Source organism: Myotis lucifugus, unplaced genomic scaffold, assembly GCF_000147115.1.
Source record: "Myotis lucifugus unplaced genomic scaffold, Myoluc2.0 scaffold_107, whole genome shotgun sequence".
Classification (NCBI taxonomy): domain Eukaryota; kingdom Metazoa; phylum Chordata; class Mammalia; order Chiroptera; family Vespertilionidae; genus Myotis; species Myotis lucifugus.
In genome coordinates this window covers 471,882-486,879 of record NW_005871155.1, presented here as the reverse complement: position 1 = coordinate 486,879, position 14,998 = coordinate 471,882, and the positions used below count along the sequence as shown (strand labels likewise).

General features: G+C 38.0%; 1 protein-coding gene across 3 annotated transcripts in view; it reads left to right on the top strand.

Moving 5' to 3' along the window:
* HIVEP1 (human immunodeficiency virus type I enhancer binding protein 1) overlaps nt 1-14,998 on the top strand; it is a 171,317-nt gene that overhangs the window by 125,853 nt on the left and 30,466 nt on the right. For all 3 annotated transcript variants that reach the window (XM_023757387.1, XM_014459335.2, XM_006092941.3), the window contains exons 4-6: nt 2,324-8,265; nt 11,843-11,976; nt 12,698-12,873. In XM_023757387.1, the coding sequence (XP_023613155.1) occupies nt 2,324-8,265; nt 11,843-11,976; nt 12,698-12,873 (6,252 nt within the window). The remainder of the gene's footprint in view (nt 1-2,323; nt 8,266-11,842; nt 11,977-12,697; nt 12,874-14,998) is intronic.

The following is a 14,998-nucleotide window of genomic DNA, read 5'->3' as shown; positions in this document are numbered from 1 at the left end:
AAAAAAAATTATAGCTATACAGAAAAAAAGGCAAATCACCTCAAAGAGGGGACACTATCAGTCAGGCCAGCACCAGGCTTCTCATGAGCATCATTGCCAGAAGGCACAGGAGTGTGTGTACAAAATTTTGAATGACAGAAATAGTGTATTAACACCAGGTAAATGTTAAAATTCAAACAGAGAACTAAGAATAAATAGACAAATAGAATGTAAATGTCATAAACTTTGACAAAAGAAAGATGATCAGTCTTCATCTAAAACTGATACATGTCAAATGAAAAATCTATTTAAGATAGGGTTTTTCAAATTCTTAACTCCAGAGGAAATTTTAGGAAATAGTATCTCTAAAGAAATATGGATCTTCAGTTTAGTATTTCCTTTATTTTCACTTCAGCTTAATTTACATTTAAGTACAAAGATGTAATTTACTCTTTTTGTTTAAAACATGTACTAGTACAATTTCTTTAAAACTTAATGTGATATTTCAAGGTGTTGTGCATTGTGGGTTGAATTTTCGCTTTTTTTAGTATAACAGATTGTTTAATTTTTTTATAGATAAGTTTATCTAAAAATAAAAGATAATTTTAAAAAGTATGTAAAACATAACAAGAAACATATTTACCCCAACCAGGGGTCTGGATGGGGGGTGGCATGGGCACTGGTGTTCCCAGTTGGACAGTCGCCCAAGCTGGGAGCTGCTGCTCCTGACCAAGTGGTTTCTCTTCTCTGTTTTTATATTTATTTTAACAGCCTGGTGGCTTTCATTTTCATTATCACCCACTCCAAGCTTTCTGGAAGTGAGGGGCAAAACTACTCGTCCTGGATGGTCATCATTTTTCCTTTTGCCTATTTGCCTGATCTAGTTAATGAGCGGTCTGAAGTACATGATGACTTTGCTACATTCATCTGGAACAGGGAAAATGATTGGAATAACAGCATTTCATAAATGAGTGGATTGAAAAAAATTTGATCAACATCATTTTGTAGAGATAGCAACAATACTGATACTATTTTCTATTCTTTAGCTCAAACATTTTAGTTATGACACCCCACCCCTGCCACCTTTTTTTTTCTCTTGCTCTTCTCATTATGGTGTGCATATCAGATTATGATTTAAAATCAGATTAGTGGTATTTTTTTCATTAAACAAATGCATGATAGCACATAAATTATCACAAGATGACCAAAATATTTTTTATTTCATGTAAATTGTATCTTTAGTAAATGCAAAGTGGTTATTATGGTGTATAAATTTTGGTTTAATATGAATTTCAATTCTGTACATTGCAACTGCTATTGAAAAATAATGAGAAATTAGAGTATTTGGCTGTTCTACAAATAAGTAATATGAACTTGAATAATTTTTGCTTATGTGCCTAAGGAGTCAACAAATGGAAACAAACTAAATTATGGCAAGTAATTATTGCTCAAAAATATAATAGTTGGCAGAAATTATGGGTTGTTGATACAGTTTAAATAATGATTTATTTCCAGCACAGCCAGAAATGGAGGTGGTTTTACTTTTTCTGCACTAAGCTCTATCTATCTATGTGTCTCCTACCTACCTGTCATTAATGACAAAGAAACATAGCCGTTGAATATTTTGTTCAGTTAAATTGGTGACTTTTTTAAACTGAGGGACATTACAACACTATGACTTTTTAATTTGTTGGTGAAGAGCCACAAATAAATGGCTTATTTTACTTTCCTATATTTCTGTTCTTGATATAATTGCTAATAAAGCAATATTTCATCGTTTTCTCAGGTAATATCTCATGATTATCTTGAGATATAATTTGGTATGCTTGCTCTAAAAATTATTATGTATTAGTAGTCCTCTTTCTTATAAAAATATCAGTATTGCATAGTTTGAATAATAATGTTATTTTACAATTTGCTAAGAAGTTTGCTTTAAAAGAAACTATGATAAGATGGTCAAATACGCTGCATTAAAAAGTTGACTGTTCTTATTTGTGGGCCAGCTCACTCTGTGTAGACAGAGTTCTCTGCACTGAAGGTAAAGGGGGAGCATAATTTAGTTTCAAAAAGATCTGGTTCCAAGGTCTTGGTGGGGGAGGGGGAGGCCAAGAGAGTGGTACAGCATTCTAGAAATACTAAGGTCTTTGTGCGATTGATTTAATGGGTTTTGATTGGCAACATTCTTACGAATGTTAGAATGAAGTTTTATCCAAAATAGGCTTTCCTTAAACTACCTTGTTCAGTTGTCATAACACCCTCTTGATAGTAACCTTAATTTTAAAAAAAATTATAGTTGGTTTATGTACCATTTTCCAATTATTTATTTATTTATTTATTTTAACAGAAATCTTGGAGGCTGGTACTAAAGGAACTTCTGAATCACTTAAAGGCGTGAAACGAAAAAAGATTGTAGCTGAGAATCACCTGAAAAAAATACCAAAATCTCCACTGAGAAATCCTCTTCAGGCAAAACATAAACAAAATACAGAAGAGTCACCTCTTGCTGTTCTTCAGAGTACTTCAGAGTCTCACAAAAAACAGAATCACAGTCCTGTAAGAAATGGAAAGCAGTTTACTAAACAAAATGGAGAAACACCTGGGATGATTGGCGAGGCCGCCAAGTCCGAAGACCGCATCTCCCCAAAGAAGCCCTTGTTTCTGCAACATCCATCTGAACTGCGTAGGTGGAGCTCGGAAGGCTCTGACCCCAAGTCACATTTCCTCCATGGAAAATGTGACTCTAGTTCTTTGTCAAGTAAAACCAGGACTGACCATAGTGAATGTATCTCCTCTAATTGTAGTCCTACTTCCTCCTCATATGCAAACACCGCATTCGATGTCTTACTGAAAGCAATGGAGCCAGAACTGAGCACCTTGTCACAAAAGAGCTCATCTAGTGCAGTTCAGATAGAAAAACTAAGACCAAATAAAACTGTACAACTCCCCTCTCAATTACAAAACAGCTCAATAGATGCCCCACATCAGACTTCGCAAGAATTTGTTTCTGAATCACAGTCTTCTTGTACCTCATACACAGTGCATGTGTCTGCTGCTCAGAAGAATGAGCAAGCATTGGTTCAGTCTGTTTCTCATTCATATAATTCACATGAACACTTTGTTTCTAAATCTAACCAACAAAATCAACAGCTTCCAGCGTGTGCAGGTTTCACAAGACCACTGACGAACCTGCACAGTCAAGAGAACCCCAGACTTGAACAGGTGTATCATATAGCAGTGACATCATCTGTAGGTCTAACTTCACCTTCCAGTAGAACTCAGGTTACTCCTCAAAACCAGCACATGGATTCTGCTTTGCCAATGTCAGTAAGTCCAGCTCACTCTACACAGTCACCCCCAACACCAGTGTATAATTCAACTCCTGTCGCCTCTGTTGTGAATCACAGCGTAGAGCAAATGTGCAATCTACTTCTGAAAGATCAGAAGCCAAAAAAGCAAGGAAAATATATTTGCGAATATTGCAATAGAGCTTGTGCAAAGCCGAGTGTGCTTCTAAAGCACATCCGCTCCCACACTGGAGAGCGGCCTTATCCCTGTGTGACCTGTGGATTTTCATTTAAGACTAAAAGTAATCTATACAAGCACAAAAAATCCCATGCACACACTATTAAACTGGGTCTTGTCTTGCAGCCAGATGCTGGTGGTTTGTTCTCTTCACACGAGTCCCCCAAAGCACTTAGTATCCATTCAGATGTAGAAGATAGCGGGGACAGCGATGATGAGAGCGCTGCTGATGAAAGACAGAACGAGCCAGGCTCCGTGGACTTGCAGCCTGGGCAGTTAATGAAAATGATATCAAATTCTGAAGTTTTACCAAAATCAAGTTCCATTCCAAGCAATCTAGATCATGTGGTAGATGACGTTTTACTGCACGACAGAGCCTCAGAATCACAAGCTGTGACAGAGTTACCAAAAGTCGTGGTCCACCCTGTCAATGTGACCCCTTTGAGAGTTGACAGCCCGAAGTTTACAAATTGTAAGCCTGAACTCTCTAGTGCACAGAAACAGAAGGACCCTCAGGTCACTAGTGTACGGTCACATTCAGCCTGGTCGTCCTCCCTGGAGACTGATGAAAAGTCCCGTCAGAAAGGGGACATGGATCAGCCAGCGGCAAAGCAGGAATCCCATGTAGGAACAGTACATGCCCAACTACAAAGGCAGCAGGCTACTGATTACTCCCAAGAGCAACAAGGCAAACTTCTGAGTCCTCGAAGTTTAGGAAGTACAGATTCTGGTTACTTTTCACGGTCTGAAAGTGCTGATCAGACAGCGAGTCCACCAACCCCCTTCACCAGAACATTACCGTCTACAGAACAAGACTCAAGTAAGAATAATGGGCTCTCTGCACCTCGTGCCAGCCCACCAGCACCTTCTACAGGGCCGACAGGTGAAAAAGCACTGATTTTACCAGGTCAGATGCGCCCACCTTTGGCAACAAAAACACTTGAAGAACGGATATCAAAGCTTATCTCAGACAATGAAGCCTTGGTAGATGATAAGCAGCTGGATAGTGTGAAGCCACGGAGAACCTCTCTTTCACGACGAGGAAGTATCGATTCCCCCAAATCATACATATTTAAGGATTCTTTCCAGTTTGATTTAAAACCAATGGGACGGAGAACAAGTTCAAGCTCTGATATACCAAAGTCCCCTTTCACCCCTACTGAGAAATCAAAGCAAGTGTTTCTTCTGTCTGTACCTTCCCTTGACTGTTTACCTATTACGAGAAGTAATTCTATGCCTACCACAGGTTATTCAGCAGTACCTACAAACATAATACCTCCCCCTCACCCACTGAGAGGAAGTCAGTCATTTGATGACAAAATTGGCGCTCTCTGTGATGATGTCTTTGTATCAGGACCTAACACTTCTGTGCCCCAGAGTGGACATCCCCGAACCCTTGTCAGACAGGCAGCAGTAGAAGACTCTTCAGCAAGTGAAAACCAGGTGCTGGGTACTGGGCAGTCCTTGGAGGAGAGCTATCAGGGATGCAGTGCCACGAATGAAAATGGGGCAGCAAGGAACAAGTCCTTGGCTCCCGGCCCACATGTAGAGAAAAAGAAGTCTCATCAAGGGCGAGGGACAATGTTTGAGTGTGAAACTTGTAGAAACAGGTATAGAAAACTGGAAAATTTTGAAAATCATAAGAAATTTTACTGTTCAGAATTACACGGACCAAAAACGAAGGTAGCTGTGAGAGAACCTGAACACAGCCCTGTGCCCAGCAGCACACAACCCCAGATTCTGCACTACAGAGTGGCTGGTTCCACAGGGGCCTGGGAACAGACGCCCCAGATCAGGAAAAGGAGGAAAATGAAAAGTGTTGGAGATGATGATGAAGTTCAGCAAAATGAAAGTGGAGTTTCTCCAAAAAGCTCTGAAGGCCTTCAGTTTCACAATACTCTGGGCTCTGCTTCCATTTTGCCTAAGCATACTGTTGTCTTAACAAGTGAGCAGCAGCATCGAAATATTCAGTTGCAAAGCCCCCAAATACAGCTCATTGGCAGGGGCCCTGACCAGATCATGGATCCAAAGCTGTCTACCATCATGGAACAACAGGTAGGCTCAGTGACCCAGGACAAGGCAGAGTTGAAGAGACACGGAGCTGGGATCTCAGTCATCCAGCACACCAACTCACTGAGCAGACCCAGTTCACTTGACAAGCCTGAGTCTCCAGCTTCTTTCCAGGAACTCAGTGGAACAGTGAAGGTTGGGTCCCTTAAAGTGATAGGAATTTCCCAAGAGGAAGGTCACCCTTCACGGAACACGTCTCATCCTCAACAGCCTGTACTATTAGATGTTCTTCGAGCAGAATTTCAGGAAGGTTCAAGAAAGATTTCTAGTGAACGGCATGTGTTAGGACAGCCCTCAAGACTTGTTCGGCAGCACAGCATCCAAGTCCCAGAAATTCTGGTCACAGAAGAGCCAGATCGGGACCTTGGAACCCAAGGTCCCGATCAGGAAAAATCAGAGAAGTTCAGTTGGCCTCAGCGTAGTGAAACGTTGTCAAAGCTGCCGACAGAGAAACTGCCACCCAAAAAGAAGAGGCTCCGTCTGGCTGAGATAGAGCATTCCTCGACGGAGTCCAGCTTTGATTCCACTCTCTCCAGGAGTCTGAGTAAGGAGAGCAGTTTATCTCACACCTCAAGTTTCTCAGCTTCGTTAGATGTAGAGGACATTTCTAAAACCGAGGCCTCCCCCCAGTTCGCTTTCCTCAATAAAACAGAGTTCCTCATGATCCCAGCTGGCTCTCATACACTGAGCATTCCTGGGGCTCACCGGGAAATGAGGCGAGCTGCCTCAGAACAGATTAGTTGCATGCCAACATCCATGGAGGTCTCTGACTTCAGAAGTAAGTCATTCGACTGTGGAAGCATAACTCCACCTCAGGCAATGCCACTTGTTGACCTGCAGCCTCCAGCGTCCCCTTCTGGCACAGGGGTGAGTGGACACGTGCCCCTTTTAGAAAGAAGGAGGGGCCCACTCATACGGCAGATATCTTTAAACATTGCTCCAGAAAGTCACCTGTCTCCTGGGAACCCATCATCTTTCCAAACCATTGCTATTCCTGGTGTGAATGCAGTGCCACTTCAGGGGCCTCAGCTCACTAATACATCCTTAGCTGAGTTTCCCACAAATACTATGCACTCCCAGACTCAAGTTAAGGATCTGCAAACAGAATCTTCAAATTCCAACTCTACTAGCATCTTTCCTGTTCAACAGCTTTTTGGTCTTAATTTGTTAAATCAAATTCACGCACCCCTTAGCCACCAAAACACACATATGTCTCTGCAAGTGTCTGCACAGAGTGTCAAACCAGATGCAAATCCCAGTGTGTGTGTATCTTCTAAAAGTGAGGATTGCTTTGCTCCCAAGTACCAACTGCAGTGTCAGGCTTTCACTTCAAGCCTGTCTTGCTCTTCTAATCCTGTTCATTCTGTGCCAAAGCAAGTTCTTTCAAATCCAGTGGGGGCTGATCATCGAATGAATTCATTAGCATTATCAACTGAACGAGTAGACGCCATGGCTGCTTCATATCTTCCACCACCATTGAAGCCAGGGCCGCTTGGTAGTCAGGAGGTGCCGACATCGTTTGCGCTGCCTGTGCATCTGCAGAGTAGTGTTCCAGGGTACTGCTTTGCCACAGTCACACCTCTGCCACAAATCCTTGTGACCCAGGATCTGTCTAGTCAGCCTGTTTGCCAGGCTAATTGTAGTGTGGTGCCAATCAGTGAAGAACAAAATTCCCAGCCAAAATTGCAAAAAGTTAACCAGAATGCTTTACCAAACCCAGAGGAAGAACTTGTTTGTGAAAATGTTTTTTCAGAGATGGGCCAAAATTCTTTTATATCAGAATCCTTGCCTGGAACTCAGAAAATGTCTATTGGTAGACTTTCCCCCCAACAAGAACCTTCAGCTTCTAGTAAAAGGATGCTTTCCCCAGCAAATAGTCTAGACATTGCCATGGAAAAGCACCAAAAGCGAGCTAAAGATGAATATGGAGCTGTTTGTGCAACAGATATTAGACCATTTGAACCTTTAAGTACAAGAGCTAATGAAGTTAATAAGCAGAAGAAACCTGTGTTAGTAAGGCAGGTTTGTACTACAGAGCCCCTTGATAGTGTGACATTGGAACAGGGTGCTTCTTCTCAACCTGAAATTAGTAGTGAGGCTATTAATTTGACAGATGTTTTAACAGAAGATAATTTGTCATCAGGGCACTCTAAGTCTGTAGATATAGAACCTATAAAAGATTTTCAAGAATTTGAAAACATCAAGTCATCCACGTCATTAACTCTTACAGCTAGAAATTCACCTGTTTCTTCAGAAAATACCCACATTTCTCCTTTGGAACGTGTAGACAATAACCAAGAAAGGAAGTCTTCAGAGGTTAAAAGTCAAGGTGACAAATTGAACATCCAAGAACAAAATCAACCTACAACCACCACTCTTTCAGGATTGGGAGCCGGAGACATGCAGCAGCTGTCTTTTCCCAGCCTGAAGACCACAACCAGCTTTACATGGTGTTATCTGCTGAGACAGAAAACATTGCATCTGCCTCAGACTGACCAGAAAACTTCAGCCTATACTGACTGGACAGTAAGCGACAGTAATCCAAATCCACTTGGTTTGCCTACAAAAGTTGCTCTTTCCCTCCTTAATTCAAAACAGAAGATTGGAAAATCACTGTATTGTCAAGCAATAACCACCCGTTCCAAATCAGATTTATTGGTCTATTCAAGCAAGTGGAAAAGCAACTTAAGCAAGGTACTTGAAAGGTTATTTATCTTTAAAAATAGTTTGGCAAATGAGTTTTAACATGTCTTGATGCCTTTAAATTCTTTAATTCGAAGTTGTGAATGACACATTGAGCTTTATGAGTGTGTAGTTATTTGAAAGAAAGGATGATAAATATGTTCTAGGAGTTATATTGATAAGGGTTAACTGGAGTCCTTTCTACTTTGAGACATTTTGAAAATTATAACTTGCCCTGAGCACTTTTTTTTTCTCAAATGAATATTTAAGTCTTAATGGTACAGTAATCATGGTCTTACTGTCATCTTCCTCCTGCATGAAGGTTTTATTTTTATTGTTAAGTAGGATGAGATTATGTCTATGCTTTACCCTTACTAATGCAGGGGAACAGAGGTGTAATTGAAAATTGTTATATATCATCCTATATAATAAAGAGGTGATATGCAATAAAGAGGTGATATGCAAATTGACCATCATACCCTCATGTGGCCACAAGATGGCCACCACAAGACAGCTGGCAGGGGAGGGCAGCTGTAGGCAATCAGGCCAGCAGGAGAGGGCAGTTAGGGGTGACCGGGCCGGCAGGGGAGTGGTTAGGGGGTGATCAGGCTGGCAGGTAGAAGCAGTTATGGGTGATTAGGCGAGCAGTTGGGAGCCAGCAGTCCTGGATTGTGAGAGGGATGTCTGACTGCCAGTTTAGGCCCGATCCCTGTGGGACATCCCCCAAGGGGTCCCAGATTGGAGAGGGTGTAGACTGGGCTGAGGGACATACACCCTCCCCCCCAGTGCACGAATTTCGTGCACCGGGCCTCTAGTTTTGAAATATAAGCAGACAGCCATTCTGCAGTTCTCAGAATCATCTTAGTGCTAGAGAGGATTCCCAAAATAACTAACTCATACACTTGATAATTACTTGATTTGTTCACGATTTATAGAGTAAGTTGGAATCAGTCTTATTAGAGTTGTTGGCTTTATAAAATAGGAAAAATAATTTAAGTGATTAAGGATAAATGGATAAGTAGATAAATAGGTAGATAAATGGGTAGATAGAGTATTGTGTTGGACTCTGAACATTCAGAATTATACTTTAAGTCCTTGACCTCTGTAGGTTCACAAGCATATAATACAGGTTCATAAATTAGGGAAATATGCTCATCGATAGGAAAATACCATAATTCAGTATTATAATAGAAGTATGCACGACTTTAAAAGAAGGAAGTCTCTTGACACTACCACTAGGTTGAGGAGTATTCCAAAAGTGCTGACTTTAGCTGAGTCTTTAAAAAAAAATAGGAGTTTTTATTTATTTAGTTAGTTTTAGGCAAATAAGAATGAGAAATTTTGAGAGTCTGATGAATGACATGGAAGTGAGAAGGAACTTGGTTCATTTAAAGAACTGTGAGGAGTCTGTCATGGTTAGAAGGTGTTGTAAGTTTGAAACGGTGACATACTTCGAAGTTGGAAGTGTAGGTAAAAACCAAAGAATGTATGCATGGTGGTGGAGAGCTATTGATACTTTCTCAGTGAAGGAGGGTCCATCCAAACCATTCAGAATTTAATTTTTAAATGCTCAGACTCTACTCTAGATGTACTAAATAGTAATATTGGAAGAGGAGACCTGATCATGAGACTTTAAACAGAGCTTCATGTATATTCCTGAAGTGCCTTTGAACAGTGGCTTTTCTTCAGTACCAAGTGCCGTGGTGGAAATGCCTCTGGAAATGCATATATTCAGATTTAGAACTAGGAGAGAGCTCAGGTAGAAGGTGTGGAGATTTTTCATTGTGTCAGTGTAATTAATGAGATTGCTCAGGGAACATGTAAAGTGAAAGGGCCTAGAATGGATTAGAGAATCACTACTATGTAAAGGGTTTGAATGGATGAAGAAAGTCCACATAAGAAACTGAAAGAGATTGTTAATAGAGGGAGGAGGAGAGTTAGGAGAAAAGTGCTATCACACAGATCAAGGAAGAAGGTATTTCAAGGAAAGCTGTTCAAGCCAAGAGGTCAAATAAATGTGAAGACTAACATGGTGTTTGGACTGAGCAATTCTAGTACCACTGGAGACTTGAGTCATATGGGAAAGTGGCTATGGAGGATTAGCCCTTGGGTTGACTGTTAATTCACAACCCAAATGTTAATAATGTGCTTATAATTCAAAATGGAAAAAAACAGCTAAATGCTAAAGTAAAAGGATTACTAGGAGAAACAAGGTGTCACCAACATATAATGCCATTGGGTGGTCAAGGATATAAAGAAAAAGGAAATGGTAAGCACTTTAGCATTTAGCTCATTGGTAACTGGTAAATTAATAGTAACCAGATTTTGATGGTAAGACAGTGAGCAAAAGATAAGTGGGAATTAGGATGTCTGTTAAAGGTATAAATAAAGTCAAGGCAAGGTGTGTATATTGCAAGTGGTGGGGAAACATATGTTTACCAGGAAAAGAAAAGGAGATGGTTGGTTTTTACCTGTCAGGTGCATGGCATTACCTCTTCATACTGCCTTTTTGAGAAACTCAGTCCAGCAGCTTTACTTTATTTCTGGTTTTGTAAGAGCAGGGGCTTTCCAGGGTCCTCTTTCTAAGGCCACAGAGGCCCTCTGTCCATGGTCACTTGCTATTGAGTCATCTTGGTACGATAGATAGCTGTCCACATGGTGATGTAATTTTTAAAGCAGGTTTGTAACAAAGAGGCCCTTCATTAGAACGTTGTGCTTGGAATTGGCCAAGAGGTTGGAGTTTAAGCCTTTGCTGTTAACACTTGACCTTGGACAATGACTATATAATCTCCTTGTGCTGCCTGCCTCACAGACATGTGAGAGTGGAATGGGGTGAGGACTGAGAAAACTTGTGAATGGTGTGGTTGTATAGAGTTATAATTAAGGTGGTGTTACCATAATGTTTCTATAGAAGAGTGCACAGTGTAATCATTTTGAGTTCATTAGCTTTCTCTAGAGATTTAATTATTATCAGGCCAAAAACTAACCCGTTTCTGTGTCTCATAGTTCTCAATACTCAGGAATTTTGGAGAAGATAGAGGAAACACGATTATGGTTTAAATTAAGAAGGAGAAGAATAAAATATTGGGAAGTGGGGCTTAACTGCTTTAACTTAGCAGTTCATTGAATTTGAGGGGATTTAGTCATATTTCTTGGTAGTATAAGACATTATTATATCAAAAGGCGTAACTAGCTCTTTGCCATCTCCAAAGAATAAACTCTGAGAAATACACTTAAATTGCAGTATGAGTGGTTAGTTAGATATAAGAAGAAATATTTAGTCTATTAAAAAAAAGTTCCTGTTAAACTCATGTTGTGCCAGGGTGGGTGGTTGTAAAGCCTGCATTTTGGGGTGTCAGTGGACTGTGGTAGGATTTTAAAATAGCATAAGATTTATTGGTTTGCTGTGATTTACCACAGATATATTAAAGATAAGGGAGGAGATAAAGCAGATAACCTTTAACCTCTTACTTCCTTGGAATGCATTTCCTGAAGTTAACTGTGTACACTGTTTATTTTCCAAGTGAAACATTAGCGTGTTTGTGTTTTCAGTTTTATTAAATTAGTTTCTCTTTTTTTTTCCTTCCAGAGAGCATTAGGTAATCAAAAGTCCACAGTAGTTGAATTCAGCAATAAAGATGCCTCTGAAATTAACAGTGAGCAAGATAAAGAAAATTCCTTAATCAAAAGTGAACCAAGAAGAATTAAAATATTTGATGGAGGGCAAGTACAAATTTTACTTCTTGAATGTACATTTAAACTTACTTTTTAAATGTACATTTGCTTTCATGTAAATAAAGAATTATCAGTGCCAATTTTATATAAATATTGTAAGGTATCTCAGCTTACTAACAGAATCTTCATGGCAAAATATATATTTAGTATTATGTTAAATAATTCCATTTTGTTCAAGGAAGTAAGAACTATTTAGGAAACATTGTAGATCCTAGGAGTTTTCAGAGTGAACCTTGAGGTTCACATTGATTTATAATAAACAATGACTTGGAAACCTACTCTTAAGAGAGATGAACTCATTGCCTATTTGATATTTCTGTGTATTTGGTTCTGAGAAACCCAAAAAGTAAAAGTCAATTGTAGTTATTGTGACGCTCAGAAAAATTTCAGTATTTATAGTTGTTGTGATTGAATTTAAAAGTTTAAAAGAACTCTTAAACCCAGTGACTTAAAAGAGGAAATATTTTTAAATTAAGTCTAGTGTTGATGAATAAGGTTTTTTGGTTAGAATTAGCTATTAGAATATTGAGTGTTGATGTGAAAAGCTGGAATATTCTGTTACTGTACATACTGTACATGCATAAAATTTATATTGCTTGAGTCTAAAAATTGTGCCTTGTTTTACTTTTTAGGTTGAATTTTAATTATCAATATTTTCTCAGAGATATAGTATCCAATTTCCCTATTTTTTTGTCTTTCTTTAAATTAGATATAAATCAAATGAAGAGTACGTATATGTCCGAGGCAGGGGAAGAGGAAAGTACATTTGTGAAGAATGTGGAATACGTTGTAAAAAACCTAGCATGTTAAAGAAACACATACGAACCCATACAGATGTCCGCCCCTACCACTGCACTTACTGTAACTTCTCCTTTAAGACAAAAGGTATGAGATAATATTCCTTCATGGTTCTTTTCTATATGCATTGAGCTAGTTGCACTACGAACCAACTTTATATATTCTTTGACCAATGATGCAGTAGCTTAAATGGGACTAATATTAATTATATCCTGTCAACATTGTAGCCTTTTATCTTTGTTTCTGGACCTCTTGGGGGGAAAAGTTTTAATTACATGCTTTTAGAATATATATACATAATAAAAATAACATTTTCAAAGGAGCAACTGCCTTTTTTTATTTTACTCCCCAAATTACAGTTGAATAGTATGATGACTAAGGCATTTTCAAAAATTCTTAATTTGGGGCTGAAGAAGAAAAATAAATTTTCATGATTACAGTTTTCTTGATTACTTAGGTGTTAAGAGATTGGAAAAATTTTAAATAATAACTGCATTAAACTTATGATTACATTCATGTTTTATTATCTAATTTTAGGCATGCAGCCATTTCTTTTACATGATTTTTTTAACCCAAATTCTGTTGAATTTCAGCTTCAAAAATTTTCTAACTTTTGTACTCTTCAATGTTTATAGAACTCATAACTAGTCATTAAAATTAATTTAGTACTCTTTCCGTATTCTTTATACAGAGTGGGACAAAAGTAGGTTTATAGTTTGTGAGTACACAAAACAGAGTTTATTCGTGTATTATTAATTAATTATTGTATTATTTTCCATAAGAACAACTGTAAATCTACTTTTGCCCCACCTTGTAATTTACTTAAATTATAAGTCTTTATTATAGATAAGGTAATTTTACCTCCTACAAATTTTCTGGTGCATATAATGAATATACTACACTAAAATGTTTACTTTCTCCATTAGGCCCCTTGTTCATAAATCATTATGTGAAAATTTGTTACTTAAAATTGTAATTTCATGTAACACCCTTTAAAAAGTAAGAATCTTTCTAAAACAATGCAATTATAAAATTATCTGTCTGAAAGGATTGTATCTGTAAAAAATATTTAATTGATAATTTTACAGAATCCATTTTTGTCTTTTTGGAGTTAGCATTTGCTTTGCTTTTTTATTGGTTGTCTTTGCAGCTTTTGTCTTAAAGATTGATTACCTCTTTAGCAAAATTTATTACATTGCTTGACTAGTATCTATTGGCATTTAAAGAGAGTTATAATATGTAGCATCTAAGTAGTTTCAAAGTAGTTCTTAAATGCCAATAGTATCTAAAATAAGAATGATAAAATAAAATAAAAAAACATTCTTCAGATAGCCTTAAATATTTCTAAAAAGTTTCAAGAAATCATGAGGAGTTGGGGAAAACAGTAATTCTGTAATCCTTTGGTTGTGATGTAGATCCTTCTGGAAGTGGAGGGTGGGTTTTGGGATGATTTTTCTGGTCCTCTGTGAAGGTTTTAATAGGATAAAGTGCTTTGATCTTTAACCCAATGTATTGCTTTTTTTCACTTGTTTTAATTCTATGATTAAGAAACATCCATTAATTTCTATTATGATATCGGAGCAGTAGTAATGGGACAATATAACTAATGAAAAAAATTACCAAGTACAGAATGATGTTACCAATAAAGAGAAGCAAAGTATAATATGAAATGGGTTTTTCTCAATAGGAGGGGAAGGAATTAGGATATTAAAAAATGTTCATAAAATAAGACCAAGAAAGGAAGGAAAACTTAGTTGTGGAAAAGCAAATGAGACTATATAGATTTCTTGGCAAAGAAGAATATTATGAATCACCAAGTATTAATCTTAGTGAAATAACTCAAAACCAACATCATGTGCAATTTTAGATAAATGTTTAATGGTAGACAGAGCATAATGACCCCTGAAAAGTGATCATTGTATGTTAGCAGTGTTCATGTCTTGCATTTCTCTAATATGCTGCATATCTGAATTCATATTAAATTTTTTGTTTTGTCAGATAATTCATATGGATTATGTGCTAAATATTTATTTGAAAAAAGCTGCCCTAGCTATTGTGACTGGTAAAGAAAATATTAGAAATTCAATATTTCCTTATTCTTGCCATGACAATCAGCTTTCCCTGGTAGCAGTCTAGATTTTACCAAATACATGTAAAAGAGATTCGTAGTACCCTTTCAAGGGAGCTAAATAATAATACACTTAATTTTATA